At 43.4% G+C, this 18,703-nt stretch overlaps 1 protein-coding gene across 1 annotated transcript in view; it reads right to left on the reverse strand.

The window, feature by feature from the left end:
- MERTK (MER proto-oncogene, tyrosine kinase) overlaps positions 1 to 18,703 on the reverse strand; it is a 134,024-nt gene that overhangs the window by 29,743 nt on the left and 85,578 nt on the right. Inside the window, exons 8-11 of the mRNA XM_021087030.1 lie at positions 15,957 to 16,108; positions 9,191 to 9,344; positions 5,435 to 5,588; positions 2,501 to 2,586 (exon numbers count right to left, since the gene is read on the reverse strand). Of these exons, the coding sequence (XP_020942689.1) occupies positions 2,501 to 2,586; positions 5,435 to 5,588; positions 9,191 to 9,344; positions 15,957 to 16,108 (546 nt within the window). The remainder of the gene's footprint in view (positions 1 to 2,500; positions 2,587 to 5,434; positions 5,589 to 9,190; positions 9,345 to 15,956; positions 16,109 to 18,703) is intronic.

The raw sequence follows: 18,703 nt of genomic DNA on the forward strand, positions 1-18,703 counted from the left end.
TCATTTTATACCCAGAACTCTCCCCCAAAATGCCAGAAATAAAATATCATGCTTAATCCTACTATGACTCAACTGAGTAAAATGAATCCTTCAGGGCCAAGATTAATCCTGAAGAATTAGCAAAATCAGAACCATATTTCTCTTCCCGTTGTGCAGTAGCAGCAGTTGGCAATCACATTCACGTACAAGAGGTTTGCCCTTAACTCAGTGATAAGTCAATATTCTTTCTAGGGGAGTATTTACTCTCATAGCTCTAACTGTAGTACACAAAAATGTATATATACCAGGACGTCTCCCCCTACCCTTTCAGCCAGGGAAGGCCGAACAGAATCCATAGGAAACATGGAAAGAACAGGCTACAGTTTGTTTTACCTATAGTATATAGTCCCTCATTAGAATGTCATAGAAAGTGTTAAATTGAATACTTGGTGGGGGATTGAAAGATTTTCTGTAATAAGGTGTAGACAGTCAGCAATGACAATCAGTGTTATCAATCTGGAGAGGGAGACCGATTCAATAACCATTTGGCAAATGGTTCAGTTTGTGCCAGGATTAGGATAAGAGGAAGACTTTGAAAGAAAAAAAAAATGTGGGAGTTCCTGTCCTGGTGCACTGGAAACAAATCTAGGAACCATGAGGTTGCGGGTTCGATCCCTGGCCTTGCTCAGTGGGTTAAGGATCTGGCATTGCCGTGAACTCACAGACTCGGCTCGGATCCCGCGTTGCTGTGGCTGTGGCATAGGCTGGCAACTGTGGCTCTGATTCGTCCCTAGCCTGGGAACCTCCATATGCTGCAGGTACAGCCCTAAAAACCAAAGGCCCCCCCCCCAAAAAAAAAAAAACCAAAAAACAAAACAAAACAAAAAACGTGGATAACTGAAAGGATCTATTAGCTTTTAGCAAAAAAAAAAAAAAAAAAAAAAAAAAAAAAAAAAAAAAAAAAAAAAAAAAAAGTGACACAAATGGTCCTCCAATCAACTGAAGAAAAGTGGTCTAAATGAAGGATTTTTTTTCCCTTTTTTTTAGGGCTGCACCTGCAGCACATGGAAGTTCCCAGGCTAGGGATCAAAAGGGAGCTGCACAGCCACAACCACACTGGATCTGAGCCCCATCTGCAACCTACACTGCAGAGTGGGGCAACATTGGATCTTTAACCCACTGAGCGAGGCCAGGGACCGAACCTACATCTTCATGGATGCTAGTTGGGTTCTTAACCTGCTGAGCCACGATGGGAACTCCGAGGGTTTTGTTTTTGTTTTGTCTTTTTGCCATTCTCCTTGGGTGGCTCCCACGGCATATGGAGGTTCCCAGGCTAGGGGTTGAAACAGAGCTGTAGCCACTGGCCTACGCCAGAGCCACAGCAACGCGGGATCCGAGCCGAGTCTGCGACCTACACCACAGTTCACGGCAACGCCAGATCCTTAAGCCACTGAGCAAGGCCAGGGATCGAACACGCAACCTCATGGTTCCTAGTCGGATTCGTTAACCACTGAGCCACGACGGGAACTCCCCGAGGGTTTTTTTTAATGCAAAAATAGACATCTAAAAGTCAAAATTTATGGGAGAGAACAGTAATGAATAATAACATTCTACATCACAGGCATTTTTGTTTCCTAGCAATCTGCATTCCATTATCCTTATATTTATTTGTTGCTGTTTGTTTTTGTTTTCTGGCAAATATCCAGAAGATTGAATGTGATAATATGTGCACACTTTCTACACTGTTTCTGAAATTATTCAAGAACACAGTTCTCTGTCAATTCTCATTCTTCAAACTAAAGAGTTCTCGCTCTCTGATTCAGCAAAGCTCAAACCAAAATTGTCACAAAGTATGTTAGCAAACTTCTCTGACTTGGTTGCCAAGAAAAAAAAAACGGGAAATGAACTCAGAGATGATGACCCTTGCTTTGCTGGTTCCTTTAAGTCCTGATTTCTGCTCACATCTTCTCTCCTCACCCTGAGAGTTCCTTCTTCCCTCTATTTTTCTCAGCATCAGGAGTCCTTACCCCAGTTATTTCACCACAGATCCAGCTCTGGATTGCCAGTAAATGGGCCAGCAGGGAAGTCCAGGCCTTGTCTGACACTCTCCTTGTTAGGTTTCTGAAGAACTTTTGCACATTAAAAATAGACATTCTTTGGGAGTTCCCATTGTGGCGCAGTGGAAATAAATCTGACTGGTATCCATTAGTTTGATCCCTGGCCTCACTCAGTGGGTTAAGGATCCAGTGTTGCAGTGAGCTGTGGTGTAGGTAGCAGACACGGCTCAGATCCTGTGCTGCTGTGGCTGTGGTGTAGGCCTGCAACTACAGCTCCAATTCAACCCCTAGCCTGGGAACTTCTATATGCCGCGGGGAAGGCCCTGAAAAGAAAAAAACAAAACAAAACAAAACATTCATTGCTCCTTTGGCTTTTGTTAGAAATCCATCCATTATTTTGTGGTTTTTTCTTTGTTCTCAACTATTTTAATTTTTGCCCAAAAAGAGAACGCAAGTCAACTTACAAGTGAGTTCGATGGCTCGCCGACAGAAGGACTTCTTTGCTATATAACTGACGACTAATTCCGAATCTTCCTCTGTGAAGGCGCTCCTGGGTGAAAAAGGACAGATATCTTACCAAGAAGATTAGGGCTACCCAAGCTGGCACTGAGCCCACAAGATGCTACTAAGCTGCCACCTGTTGAAAGGGCTCCTCTAGGACAAAAACACTTTCCACTGGGAGGAACAGGTTTCTTTCTCAGGCCCATTTTAGGTTTACCTGGCAATGTCAAAACAACACTGTCTGGGTACCATCTAGAGTGGAGAACAATTGATAAGCTCCCAAGAGACAAAGCTGTGACAGTCTGAGGAACATGATAAAGTCATATTGGAGTTCCCATTGCAGTGCAGTGGAAATGAATCTGACCAGGAACCATGAGGTTGTGGGTTCGATCCCTGGCCTTGCTCAGTGGTTTAAGGATCTGGCTACAGCGCCAATTGGATCCCTAGCCTGGGAACCTCCATATGCTGCGAGTGCGGACCTAAAAAGACAAAAAAAAAAAAAGAGTCGTGTTGCTTATAGGCCAAAGTATACCATGAATAACCCGTCTAGACTGACATATGTATACATATGCGTGTGTGTGTGTAAATAAACAAATAAATGGGGGAAAGAGACAAGTCCCCTGTGCAGAAGAATTCCAAATACTTTATATAGATGTTCTGTCCTTAAGAGGTGGGGGGAGCGTAACTCTTCATCATGTAAGTGTGAGCTGCACACACTGACTTGCTTCCCAAGAGTTCTGTATGGAAAGGGAGGAAAACTGACCATGGTAGAGAAAATAGGAAGACATCGCCTCAGCCAGGAGGTCAGGGTCAACATCAACAGTGAAAAATCATGTTGTCAGTGTGTATCCTTGACGCAATGGGCTGAAGATGATGTTCTACCTCTGGGGTCTTCCTCTCAGTGACCCATAACCTCAGTTTAATCATAAGCAGAACACCACACAAAGTCAAAGAGAGGGCATCCTACAAAACACCTGACCAGGACTCTTGAAAATTATCGAGTTCATTGAAAACAAAGAAAGTTGGGGCAACTGCTGGGGCCAAGAGGAGACTAAGGTGACCTGACAACGAAATATAAGGTGGTGTCCTAGAAAAGACGCTGGAACAGAAAAGGGATAATAGGTAAAAAAACACAAAGATATCTGAATTAAGTACGGACTTAAGTTAATGATAACGTATTGACATTGTTTGGCCGATTGTAGTAAATACACCAGACTAACATAAAATGCTAAGAAGAGGGGACCCTAGATGCAAGATATATGGAAAGTCTCTGTACTACCTTCTCATTTTTTCTGTAAATTTAAACCTTGTCTAAACAATCAAGCCTATTTTTAAAAATCCATTTACCATTTTAGACTAATTGGTGGGAAGGTATTATGAATGAGTGAGTCTAAATTATAAACTCAACCTTACTTTATCATGGGTATAGAGATTATTTAAAAAGAGAGAACACATTTTAAAAATAATATATTTGTATACAAAGCAAAGAATTTGGAAGGATTTATGCCAAAATAACAACTGAGAGGTGATAAACCCTAGAGTTACAGATAGGTTTCATATTCTACTTTTGACTATTCTATATAATCTGATTTTTAAAAACTATAAGAATGATACTTTTGTACATAAAAAATAAAGGTATTTTCATTAAAATGTGAACAGATGAAAGGTATAAAACAGAACAAATGGATAGGGCTTTGTATTGAAGACTGACTTAAGGATAAAAACAACCTGTGATCAACCTTTCACTTGTTTTAAGCTTCTGCTCAGCTTAATGGTTCCTGGAGATAATTTTATTTCTCATCATAAAATTATATTGTACTTTTGTTAATGTATTTGCTGTACATCAAATCCTGTTTTTTTATAAGTTCTAAAATATTCAACCTCAATCTTTCCTAAATTATTACAGCTGGGGTTGAATAAGCATGTAAGATCTACTTTGGTGGTAAACTTTTAGGTTCTGTGGAACCATGAGTTAGTGAAGGCTTAGTTGATAGGAATATTTTCAGATAGAGCATTTTCTTCTACATTTCTTAACTGCTAGACTATAAGCTGCATGTGGGCAGCCCCCATGTCTGTCCTGTTCATCTCTCTCCATCCAACACCTAGAGTGGGTTCTGTTTTTTGAACATTCTTTCCTTTCTCCAAAGATATGAAATGCAATCTTCATTGTATATTCCATTCCTGCTTATGTATGGGCACTCTGTGATGTCCAGAGTGAGTTCTCTCTGCTTTCAATAATACATTGTTACTATAATCATGCAAACTTTTGTGTTTGCAAAGCCATCATGGCTCTCTCTGATCATCTACTCCTCAAGATACATTTTCAAATCAGCTTTCATCAACAACCCTACAGCAACTTAGATCGTGATTATACTGAATTTATGGTTAATTTGGGGAAAAAGGATCTCAACAAAACTGAGCCTTCCCATCCATGGACATGGTATACATGTTTTCATTACAATGCAGACATTTCTCTTCTGAAATGTCAGTAAAGTTTCATAATTTTTTCCATGAAGCTCTTTCATATATATTGGGTTTCTTCTTAGGAACATTATAGTTCTCATGCCATTGTGGATGGGATGTCATTCTAGCACTTTGACTTTAATGCATTTTAAAGCCATAATCAAAATTGTTTCACAACATTTAATGTCCTGAGAAACACTGTTTCTTCCTAAAGGAAAACAAGAAAGGGGGAGAGACCTTTGAAAAAGAAAAAGCTTTCACTATTGGCTACCTTTGTGGCACTGGCCTAAGTAAGGAAGCTGCTTTCCCCAGGGTGTGCATAAGATAGGGACTAGGCTGGGTACAGGATCTGGGTCAGCAGAAGAGACATTGTCACTTGGCAGAGCAACTTCATCAATATCACTGAGAAAAACATCTTAAACTGAGAAACTTACCCAAATTTTGTCTCCTGAAACCTTTTCCTGATGGCCAGAGAAATATATAACACCAACCCAATCAAAACAAATCCACAAAAGCAGCCAAGGATGATGAGCACAGGATCTGCATTGCCAGGTGCTGGGGTTGACGAGGGTGCAAAATCTACCCGACCTGGTAAAATACCAGTAACATCAATTCAAAACTCCTCTTTGTGTTTTGGGATAGTTGATTTACAATACTGAGGAAACTCTTTATGTCAGTTATAAATGTATAAGGAATTGAAAAAAATGGTAAAACTAATATTTAATGGGTACACTATAATTTAAGGCACCAGAAATATTGAGAATTAAAATGCTTTATTTCTTTGCTAAAAAAAAAAAAGAAAAACTTACCAAGAGTAGTTTGAACAGTGCTTGCCAGCTTCTGGTCACACAGTTTAGGATATGTCATACTTTTTCCTATGTTTGGATCAGTTTCCAATGTTTTATCCTTTGTGCTTTCAATGTTGTAAAATATCTCTGCAAGTTCCTTTAATGTTGTGATAAGAAAGCAGCTATTTTTGAGTTGCTGCTTAGATATTTTACGGTATGACAACCCTGCTCACACTAGAGTCTGGACATTTCAAAAAGCATCTGAGTTTAGGATTCCTGGTGCAAGTTTCTGTTTTGCTTATCCTGGGGCACCTTTTAAAATAATGGCTGAGACTTGAGCCCTTAACAAGTTAAATATAGACATTTGCTACCCTGCTCTCTCCCACCGGCTCTGACCTGGGATGGAGAGTTGCCCCTCCCCGGGCTCACCCACCCCCTCACCCCACCCCTGTTTCTGGGATCTGTAACAAATCTTGTGACTGTACTTCCTTCGTGTGGGTGTATTGAAACTGCTCAATCAAAATGACCCCAGGGTTTTCACTTCCCCAAAGTGGGATCTTGGATGCTGAGGGATCTCCTGCCTACCCTGTGTGGGTGTCTGGCTTGTGCCTCCTCATTCAGCAGGTCATCATCTGCACATTTGCATTCAGTTCACAGCTATAGGGCCCCCGACACACATGTGGAGATTTTGGCCAGTGTTAACTTCCTCTGGGACATCTTCCTCTTTTTCAGCACAACCACTTCGTTCATGTAGGTAAGTCCATCTTTACTGAGCTCCCTGGCCGCGCAGCTCATGGACAAATTCACAGCAGCATCAACAAACCCACGGTCAACAATCTCTTCCAGAACTCCACATACATTCAGTTATAATTTCACTTCCAACACTATCACCTTTTCTTACCTGGCTGCATTTTCATCTTTGTTTGCCAGCTCCCTCTTTCAAATATTTATTTTTGTGAAATGTCATGTGGGTTTGCCCCTGGGAGACAAGAAGTAGCACAGCTCCAGGCCTCTAACATTAGATGTGTGTGAATACCGAAAGGGCGGTAACCAAGCCTGAGTAGACTTCAGAAGTCGTGACCTGATATGTCACAGCCATTATGCGCCTGTTGTTTACGGAGTGATTTGTGGACTAAAGAGCTGGTCGTGAAGTTTATAGTTATTTGATATATACTGGCAGCTCAAATTTGAACCATACTGTTGGGGAACAGGTGTGATTTAACTTGGCCATGGTAACTGAAATGTATGTAGACCAGAGCCATAGAAAGCTTTTCACAACTCTAGCCAGTTTATTGTGTATGAGGATGAAAGCTGTCATCTTAAACTCTGATTTTTTTTCAAATTTAAGTACAATTGATTTACAATGTTGTGTTAGTTTCTGGTGTACAGCAAAGTGATTCAGTTACACACACATACATGCACGCACACACACATCCATTATGGTTTATTATGAGATGTTGAATAGAGTTCCCTGTGCCATATGGAAGGACCCTGTCATTTATTTTTATATAGTAGTTTGTATCTGCTAATTCCAAATGCCTAATTTATTTCCCCTCCCCCTTTCCCTTTTGGTAACCGTAAATTTGTTTTCTATATCTGTGTTAAATTCTTTTTTTTTCTTTCAATGGCAGCACGGGCAGTGTATGCAAGTTCCTGGGCCAGGGACTGAACCTGAGTCGTAGCTGTAACCTACACAGCAGCTGTGGCAACGCTGGATCCTTTAACCCACTGTACTGGGCCAGGGATCAAACCCCCACCTCCACAGTGACCTGAGGTGCTGCAGTTGGATTCTTAACCCACTGAGCCACAGTGGGAACTCCTGTGCTAAATTCTGATTTTTTAACCTGTGCCTTTAGAATTAGAATTTCATTGTCTTTGAATTTCTGCCAGGGGGACACACCTTGTGTCCCCATCAGTAGTTATGAATGTTCCCTTGGGACAGAGCCTACGGGCTGTAGGAGCTGTAATATGGCTCCAACTTGGCACTAAAAGGGCAGCATGTTTGAAGGTCACTGGGACAGACAGATGGGAAGTCAACGGTCTGCTCACAAATCCTATCTGCTGCAGGTATAAAGGCCATATTTGGCAAGAACTTGTCAATACACAAATCATACCCATATAGATGTCTGCAAGGAGTTTATGACAGCAGTTCATTATCAAGCAACCTAGCTCAGGTAAAAAACAGAACAAGACAGCTTCCTTGGTCTATGGAAGCAAGTACAGCATTTGGAACAGTTGGGGCACCATGGTGTCAGCTTGCCAAAGGCGCTTCCAACAACCTACAGAAGCCAGCACACAGGGCTGGACATTAGCTGAGTTTTAGCCTAGCACCATCTGAAGATGGTTTCTGTAGGAAAGGCTTCGTGTTCTGTACCCACCAACCCCCAAGCACGTCACCCTAGTGAATGACTGACGACAAGGCAAGTTGCGCCACTTAAGATGAACACTGGCTGGAGTTCCCGTCGTGGCTCAGTGGAAATGAATCTGACTAGGAACCCTGAGGTTGCTGGTTCGATCCCTGGCCTCGCTTAGGGGGTTAAGGATCCAGTGTTGCCGTGAGCTGTGGTTGTAGGTCCCAGATGTGGCTTAGATCTGGTGTTGCTGCAGTTGTGGTGTAGGCCAGCAGCTGTAGCTCCGATTAGACCCCTAGCCTGGGAGCCTCCATGTGCCATGGGTATGGCCCTAAAAAGCAAAAAAAAAAAAAAAAGACAAACACTGGCAAAATAAACAAAAAGTCACATAAACATCGTTTAAATTAAATTCAGGTTGAATTTACAGTTCTGAAAGGACAGATCTTCCTAGTAAGAAGCTAGTATCACCATTAGTAGTAACGATACTGTAATGGCAGCTCCTTGGAGCATTATCCTATTAACCTATCCTTATCATTCCAAAAATTCCTTTTGGTCTTTTTTTTTGTCTTTTTAGGGTTGCACCTGCAGCATATGGAAGTTCCTGGCTAGGGGTCAAATCAGAGCTGCAGCCTGGGCCATAGCCACAGCAACACCAGATCCGAGCTACATCTGCAATCTATGCCAAAGATTTCGGCAATGCCGGATCCCCTAATCCATGATTAAGACCAGGGATCAAACCCAAATCATCACAAACACTATGTTGGGTTCTTAACCTGCTGAGCCTCAGCAGGAACTCCCTTCTTTTTCTTGCTCTCTCTCTTTTTTTTTAGTGGCACCCATAGTATGTTTGGAAGTTCTAAGACCAGGGACTGAATCTGAGCCACAGCAGTGACCTAAGCCACAGCAGTGACCATGCTGGATCCTTAACCCTCTGAGCCATCAGGGAACTCCTTTATTTTTCATTCTTAAACAAGCTGCCCATCCCACCGGCTACTCTGTGACAATCCATGTACCACTCGGACCGATGTCTCATCAGGATGCCAGCTCTCACCGTGTGCAGGGATGAATATCTTCACAGGGTCACTGAAAGGCCCGACCCCCCCTGTGGTGACGGCCGCAATCCTCACGGTACACGTGGCATTGTAGGCTTGGACAGAAAGCTGAGCAAGACTGCTGTTCTGGCCGGCTTCTTCAGAGAGCTCTTTCTGGGGACAGAGAGGAAAGGAAAGGAGAAATGGAGGCACCAGGGCTTTGTGGCCTGTTTGCCCGCAGTTCCTCTGAGGGAAGCTGCTCCACCCACATCCCAGGGGTGGCGGCTGCATTTCCACAGCATCCCTTCCTCACTCTGGCCACAGCCAAGGGAGCCAAAAGGCGGGCAGAGATGCAGGATAGGATGCTGCATCCTCGGGCCTTGGGGACCCTGGCTTACCAGGCCCAAGTGGGCATGACACTTAGAGTGGTCAGTGAAGAAGCTTCTACAAGAAAGGGAGATGTGGCAGATGTACCCCAATGGCAAGAACATGACTGTCTCCTCAAGACCCCGCCCTAAAAACCCCCACAGGGCACTGCCCAGGAGCCACAGTGTACCTTGATCCTGCCCACCTGCCAGCTTCCTTGAACATGAGTGGGCTCCTGCTCCTCGCACTTCTGAGTTGTGACTAAAATCTACATTTAGCAGGGCATGCCACTGTTTTCTTCCAGTGTGACAACTATATAATGCATTCCATTTTCAAAAATCTGTCTTCACTCATTTTTTTTGGTTTTGTTTTGTTTTGTTGGGGGGGTTATTGTTTTTCTTTTTTCTTTTCTTTTTTGGCCTTGCCTAAGCCACTGCAGTGACAAAGCCAGATCCTTAGCTGGCCGAGTCACCAGGGAACTCCTGTTTATTTTATTTTAAAGCCAATGCCATGCAACTTGATCCATTAAAACATAGGGGCGGGGAAGAAAGATGATTTTTGAAAAAAATAACCCAACTAAGTGCTTATATAATACTTTCCCTTTTGTTTCCAAACCTTGACTCCGATGATGTTCCCTGGCAGAGGAAACTAATTTTGTGTTTGGGGTTGGGGTTGGCTTTTCAAATGGGAATGGCAGGGGTTGTGACGGTTGCATTTAAGCGCGAGGAACACGTCTTTTTAAAACATTCTTTTCTTTTTTCTTTTTGGGGCTGCACCTGCAGCATATGGATGTTCCCAGGGTAGGGGGCGAATCGGAACTGCAGCTACTGGCCTACCCCACAGCCACAGCCACACTGGATCTGAACTACGTTTGTGACCTATACTGCAGCTCGTGGCAACACCGGATCCTTAACCCACTGAGGGAGGCCAGGGATCGAACCCATATCCTCAGGGATACTAGTCAGGTTCTAAACCCACTGAACCACAATGGAAACTTCAGAACACGTCTTTAATCTGTGGAGATTTGTTCTCACAGAGGGATGTCACGTGTGCAGCACAGGCATCACAGACACCCCATGAACAGCATGGGTCTGATCTAGTGTTCTTTATGCCCTGGTCACCCGTGCTGATCACTTCTACCAATAGTGCAGGTGGAGCCAGCGTAGCCCTTACAGAAAGGGCAATCCCATCACTCAAGACCAAGGGGGCAGTGGGGTCAGCCACCCAGAGACTGTCCACCCAGAGACTGTCCATCATCTAAACAGGCAGTGAACAGTGGAGTTCCCGTCATGGCTCAGTGGTTAACGAATCCGACTAGGAATCATGAGGTTTCAGGTTTGATCCCTGGCCTCGCTCAGTGGGTTAAGGATCCTGAGTTGCTGGGAGCTGTGGTGTAAGTTGCAGATGCGGCTTGGATCCTGCGTTGCTGTGGCTGTGATGTTGGCTGGCAGCTACAGCTCTGATTCAACCCCTAGCATGGGAACTTCCACAGGCCGTGGGTACAGCCTTAAAAAAAAAAGACAAAAAAAAAAAAAAAAAGACGAAAAAAAAAAAAAAGGAGGACATACATGATTTTGAAAGAATTTTAATTCCCTAGAAGAGTAAGCCTAACAAAATGAAAATGATTCATTTGAAAATAATAAAAGCAGTTTACCACACCTATTCTCATATAGGGCCTATAACTCACTATGAAAACCCAGAGGAGGTACTTTTTAATTTCCACCTCCTATGCTTTGACTTCATACGTGTAAAGAGCTGATCTAAGTGAAGCGCTTAAAACAGTGCCTGGCCCAGAGTAAAGGTGATCTAAGGGGAGATGTGGCCACATCCCAGCTGTTATCACTCTGAATCCTGACTCCCGGAAAGGGTGCCAGCCGCCCCTCACTGGAACCCGTTTTGGAAATACATAAAGAATCATCCCACTTTCAGGAGTGAAATTATAATCAATGTTGAAGAGGCGATTAGAAAGATATATGACTAACATTTTAGTGGAGATGTCACGATTTTCCCTAAGAATATCCTCAAATGGTAACCTCAAATATGGCTTTAAAGCGATTGCTATTGCTAGAAACGGACGCAATTTATCCATGTTGTTTTGATGCCAAATAGGTAAGGAAAGACATGACTACATTCATATCCCCAAATATTTAGATTTACTTTTCATTTTGAAAGTTGGCAGGGAGCTATCTAAATTCAGCTACACGGAGTTCCTGTTGGGGCGCAGTGGAAATGGATCCGACTAGGAATCGTGAGGTTGCTGGTTCGATCCCTGGCCTCACTCAGTGGGTTAAGGATCTGGTGTTGCCTTGAGCTGTGGTGTAGGTTGCAGATGCGGTTCGGATCTAGTGTTGCTGTGGCTGTGGCGTAGGCCTGCAGTTGTAGCTCTGATTAAACCCCTAGCCTGGGAACTTCCATATGCTGCAGGTGCAGCCCTAAAAAGCAAAAATAAAAAATAAATTAAAATAAATTTATCTACATGCATGGGAGTTCCCATTGTGGCTCAACGGGTTAAGGACCTGAAGTTGTCTCTGTGAGGATACGGGTTGGATCCTGGGCCTCCCTCAGTGGGTGAAGGACTCCGTGTTGCCTCAAGCTGTGGCAGATAGGTTGCAGATGCAACTCAAGTCCAGTGTTGCTGTGGCTGTGGTTTAGGCTGGCAGCTGCAGCTCCAATTTGACTCCTAGCCTGGGACTTGTATATGCCGTAGGTTCGGCACTGAAAAGAAAAAAAAAAGGGACAAAACAAAAACAAAACAAAACAAAACAAAAACACCATAATATCTCCAACTCTGAAAGACTCCATAGCCTCATACTTTATTACTGTAATTAAGAATATGGCCCATTTTGTTACCCCAAGGAACAGTAACTTTCTTTCTTTGTCTCTTTCTTTTTTTGTCTTTTTAGGGCCTCAACTGCAGCATATGGAGGTTCCCAGGCTAGGGGTTGAATCGGAGCTGCAGCTGCCGGCCTACACCACAGCCACAGCAATGTGGGATTGGAGCTTTGTCTGAGACCTACACCACAGCTCACGGCAACGCTGGATCCTTAACCCACTGAGCAAGGCCAGGGATCGAACCCAAATCCTCATGGATGCTAGTCAGATTTGTTTCCACTGAGCCACAGTGGGAACCCCAAAGAACAGTAACTTTCAATGGGGAAAGAACTGCCAAATAAAAGTGTCTGTGGTGCTACAACAAAGTTGTTCAAAAGGGCTTCAGGTTTATAGGCATCGACGCAAAACCCTCATCTTACTGTACATTTGTGTCCTGTTTTTACTTCTTTCTGCTAAGAGGCCACACTGTGAATATGAATGTGAGACATGATATTACAGAGAAAGTGAAAGGCATCTGGGGAAGAGCAGTGAGCTCTGAAAAGCACTGGCTTTGGAATCATTCACACCCGGGTTCCTATCTCAGTGCTACAGTTCCAAGCTTTGTGACTCTGGGTAAGTTATTCAACGTCTCCGAGCTTCCGTTTCCTCAAATGAAAACAGAAAATAGTATCTTTCTCACAGAATTTTTTTAAGGGTTAAATGAGTTCCTTTTTGTAAAACCTGCGACACAAGGTCTTACAGTGATGTTTATTATTATTTCTATAATCCTTTAGTACCTATAAGGTGCCATATTTAAAAAAAAATTCTCTAAAAATTTTTTCTTTTTAGGGTCAACAAGCTTGAACCAAAGGACAAACACAGAATCCTGCGCAGAAGTTAATTAGCTATTCTAACACTTAAAACAATCTGAAATCTTGGAATCATGCATCAAGTGGAGAGTCTGGTCAAATGACCTCTAAGTTCCTAATTAACTCTGGGATTGTTCAGTCTAGTTTCAATAAATATTTCACTCAAACATTTAAAATAAATAAATAAATAAATAAAATTTTTTTTCTTTTTAGGGCCACACTGGCAGCATACGAAAGTTTCTGGGCTAAGGGTCAAATTGGAACTGCAGCTGCAGGCCTGTGCCACAGCCACAGCCACACCAGATCTGAGCTACATCCGAAACCTACACCATAGCTTACAACAATGACAGATCCTTAACCCTCTGAGGGAGGCCAGGGATCGAACCCGCATCCTCATGGACTCTATGTCAGATTCTTACCCCGCTGAGCCACAACACTGAGCTGTGTTTTGATCTTCTTTCCCTGTAACTACAAGGCTCTCATACAGAGTTGATCTTGTAGTATCTTTTAAGCCTTGTACATTAGAGAAAAGAATCAAGGTTGTTTAGTTCCCCAAACCAAGAGGGCCCCTCTGCAGAAGACTCTTTCTCCACAGCAGAAAGGACGATCTGCAGCTCTTTCAAAGAAGGTTTGGTTTGTTTCCATATCGCTCAGGTGTCCACAGAGAATCCCTATAGTCGGCCAACCAGACAGAGCTTCCTACTGAGTCGGAATGTAATCATTGGACCTTCATGTATCTTTCTTAAGAATGAAGTGATACTGGAGTTCCTGGGTGGCCTAGCGGTTAAGGATCTGGCATCATCACTGCCGAAGTGCAGGTTCGATCCCTGGCCCTGGGAACATCTGCATGCTGCAGGTGTGGCCCAAAAAAATAGCTCATAAAAAAAGCCTTCTTCTAAGAGGGGTATTGGATTCCCCTGATTCAGCCAGTGTGGAGATGCAATCGACTGGCACCTTGTACAAGTGCTTTGAGACAAAAGACCAGGAAATGAGAGATCTCTCTCACAGCTGCAACTCTTAAGCAGCGTTTGACTGGCACAAAGAGCATCCTGTTATCATTTACTATGTGACGGAAACACACACCATGGATTTCTTTAAGCCCTCTTCCTTTTCCATCACCTACTTGTCCCGACAATCTGCTCCCTGATGGGTAAATTGAGGCAGGAAAAGAAGAAGACTAGTTCTCTTCGTGGCTCAGTGGTTAACAAACCCGACCAGGAACCATGAGGTTATGGGTTCGATCCCTGGCCTTGCTCAGTGGGTTAAGGATCCGGTGTTGCCCTGAGCTGTGGTGTAGGTCGAAGTTGTGTCTCAGATCCCAAGCTGTTGTGGCTGTGGTGTAGTCCGGCAGCTGTAGCGCCGATTAGACCCCCAGCCTGGGAACCTCCATATGCTGCAGGTGCAGCCCTAAAAAGAAAAAAAAAAAAAGGAAGACGACGACTAAATCCCACCTGTCCTCCTGGAAGACAGCAATTTTGGTAAAAATTGGATGATGTGAGGTTGGAATGACTGACACAAATCTTGGACATCATCAGTGGGTACAGCTAGTCACCCGTCCTCCTCTCATGCTCAGAAACTGTACCGCTTTCATGTGACACCCAGACAAATGCCATGAGGATGCTAAATTCTGACCTATCACCACATGCACAAAAGAAGCATGTTTTCCACAGTGGCAGTAAAAAACGGACAGTCCTGAGGATGAAGCCCATGTGTCTACCCTTCCACGGACATTCCGTGTCTCAAGGAAGTCAGTGTCACCCGCTTCCTTTCCCAAGTGGGAAGGGGGCCTGTCTGGGGCTGCCCACCTAACCACACTTGGCTGCCCCCCTACTTTTGTCTTGGGTTCGAGGTTCCCACCATTGCGGTTCCCACCATTTTTTTTTTTAAGGATTTTTGTTGTTGTTGTTGTTGTTGTCTTTTCTAGGGCCATACCCGCGGCATACGGAGGTTCCCAGGCTAGGCGTTTAATCGGAGCTGTAGCCCCCAGACTATGCCACACCCACAGTAACTCGAGATCTGAGCCGTGTCTGCGGCCTACACCGCAGCTCACAGCAACGCCGGATCCTTAACCCACTGAGCGAGGCCAGGGATTGAACCCGCAACCTCACTGCACCACGATGGGAACTCAGGTCCCACCATCTTTAGACCTCATGGCAATCAAAATCAAATGTCCCTCTGGGCTTGATCGGAGTCACACCTAACAAAGCTGGGCTACACAGGGCATCCTACAGAGCTGTGCCAGCCACCTGCTTGCTTAGGCCTCCGCTTTGGAGTCTGGTTACTCTTTGCCATCCGCTATGAGGCTGGGGTTCTTCCCTGACCATCTTTTTCAGAAAAGTATCCTTCTGGAATTTCCAAGAAACACGAATTGCAGGACTGCCCTTCAGTAACTCCTGCAACCCCTCTGAGTAGTTCACACTGTCTTCTTCAAAGAGCCTGGGTTCCCTGAAGGCAAAAGCATCAGTGATCACAGAGGTGAGTGAGTTCTCTTCACATTGTCGGATGAGATCAAGGCATGGATGAAGAATGAGTAAGGAGAGCCTCCAATATGCCTTGGAATTTTGCAACTTTTCAGGCACTTCTAATTTTCACGACTACAGTGAGTTTATCTCTCACAGAAAGGTGCCTTGCCTCGCCCAATAATATCACATCTTTTTGCAACAAAAGAAAAGCTCCTAAAGCAGCATGAAAGCAGTATATCAAAGGAAGCAGGTGCACTCTTTTTACAGTGCAGACTTACGGAGGTCTCTGCACTCTGCCACTCGTGAGAGATCTGGTAGCCCACCAGCTCCCCATGCTGCCGCTTTATCGGAGGCTCGATCCACCTGACGGTCACCTTGTTGCTCGACTCATTCAGAAACAGAGTGACATTCAGAGGCGCTACTGATGGGGCTATGAAAGAAAAAGGAGAGAAGGATAAGGAACTATACAGAAAAACACAGAGATTCATTCTCTTCCTCATTTTTGTACATTCGGGTGTTGCATTTTCTAGGAAAAGTGTTCAAATGAGACTGAGATTAATAGTGGATTTTCACCTTTTTTTCAATTGAGGACCATTGAGATATCACGTGAGCTTAGAAAAGTAAGCCCTGTGGACCTAGAGAAGATCAAACTAAGGTAAGTCAGTCAGACAAAGACAAATGCCATATGATAACACTTATGGGGAATCTAAAAAAAGGATACAAATGAACTCACTTACAAAAAAGAAGTAGACTCACAGACTTAGAAAACAAATTTAGGGTTACCAAAGAGGAAAAGGGGGGGATAATGTAGGAGTTTGCAATTAACAGATACATACTACTATTAAGTACAATAGATAAACAACAAGGTTCTTACTACACAGCACAGGGAAGTACATGCAATATCTTGTAATAAACCATAATGGAAAGGAATCTGAGAAAGAATACATATACACACATAGACATATACATACATACATATATATGTATGTATAACTGAATCACTTTGCTATATACCTGAAACTACCATGACACTGTAAATCAACTATACTTGAATAAAAGTTTTGTTTTTTGTTTTTTTTTGAAGTAAGCCTTTTCCAAACTAAAACAATAAAAAAAGAGGAAGGCAGGGGAAGGACTGGGTGGTGGTGATATCCTCCTCCTGGGGAGGTAAGGCACATACAATCCCAGCACAGTTCTCAGCAGACACCTGTGGGACAGAAGGTCAGGAAACTCCGCTAGGGATTGGTTCTGTTTCATTTGAGCTACAAGACAGGGACACGGCTGAGCTCGTAAGGAAGCCACGATTTAAAGTCTAAAGCCAGGTTACTAATGGTCTGATGGAGCTAATGAGTCAATAAATTTAAACATGTATGTACATGTGTGTATGTGAGTGTGTATAAAACATCACATGAATTACTGGATTAGATGCCAAAGTGCAGAATTTAGCACTTGTTTCACTCTCTGGTTTATAGTGAGTTCTATACAAGCCACATATCTACTTTACGTCAAAAATGTCAGAGTTCCGGAGTTCCTGTGTGGCGCAGTGGTTAACGAATCTGACTAGGAACCATGAGGTTGCGGGTTCGATCCCTGGCCTTGCTCAGTGGATTAAGGATCCAGCGTTGCCGTGAGCTGTGGTGTAGGTCGCAGATTTGGCTCAGATCTCGAATTGCTGTGGCTCTGGTGTAGGCCGGTGGTGTAGACAGCTCCAATTAGACCCCTAGCCTGGGAACCTCCACATGCTGCAGGAGCAGCCCTAGAAAAGACAAAAAGCCAAAAAAAAAAAAAAAAAAAAAAAAAAGTCAGAGTTCCTGTTGTGGCTCAGAGGTTAACGAACCTAACTAGGATCCATGAGGTTGCAGGTTTGATCCCTGCCTTTGCTCAGTGGGTTAAGGATCTGGTGTTGCCATGAGCAGTGGTGTAGGTCACAGACATGCCTCAAATCTCCCATTGCTGTGGCTGTAGTGTAGGCTGGCAGCTGTAGCTCCAATTCGACCCCTAGCCTGGGAACTTCTATATGCCGAACGTTCAGCCCAAAAAAGGAAAAAAAAATGTTTGTTATGTCTCACAAAAATTCAGAGGTAATAAAAGTTACGGCATTTTTCTTAAAAAAAAGTACATATGTGAGTACAATGTATGTACAAAATAATTTGAGAAACAAGTCAAAGTCGTAATTACATTCTTTTATGGGATTGAGAAGTTTGACTGCAGCTATTAAAACTAGGGAAAAAATGCTCTCCTTGACCAAATATTTTATTTCCAGGAATTTAATCTAGAAAACTTCTCCTGTAGGTAGTGTTATATTTGTTGAAGCATAATAGTGACAAAAAAAGAATAAACATAATGTTCACATATAATAAATGCTGATAATCTTCCACTCACCACCCCACATTGAAAATAGTCTGGGGAGTTCTCGTCATGGCTCATGGGTAACGAACCCAACTAGTACCTATGAGGATGCGGGTTTGATCTCCCGCTCCACTCAGTGGGTTAAGAATCCAGTGTTTCCATGAGCTGTGGTGTAGGACATGGCTTGGATCTGGTGTTGCTGTGGCTGTGGTGTAGGCCTCAGCTGCAGCTCCAATTTGACCCTGAGCCTGGGAATTTCCATTTGGCACAGGTGTGGCCCTAGAAGAAGAGGGAAGAAAAAAAAAAAAGAATATGGGAGACCATGTAAGTTGATACAAAGAAATGTCAAGTGGGGATAGGAATAAAATTGCAAAAAGTATGTATCAACGATCCATTTTATTTATTTATTTATTTACTTATTTATTTTTCTGTTGCCCCTGCAGCATATGGAAATTCTGGGCTGGGGATTGAAACTGAGCCAGAGCCATGACCTACACCACAGCTGCAGCCACATCAGGCCGGGGATCAAACCGGCACCTCCACAGAGACAAGCCGGATCATTAACCTACTGTGCCACAGTGGGAACTCCTCAATGACCATTTTAGAAATAAAAAAATAAGTGTTTTACATACAGAAAGAGTGAAAATTGTAATAATATATACCAAACTACTGCCTG

This window comes from Sus scrofa, chromosome 3 (assembly GCF_000003025.6).
Source record: "Sus scrofa isolate TJ Tabasco breed Duroc chromosome 3, Sscrofa11.1, whole genome shotgun sequence".
NCBI classification, from domain to species: domain Eukaryota; kingdom Metazoa; phylum Chordata; class Mammalia; order Artiodactyla; family Suidae; genus Sus; species Sus scrofa.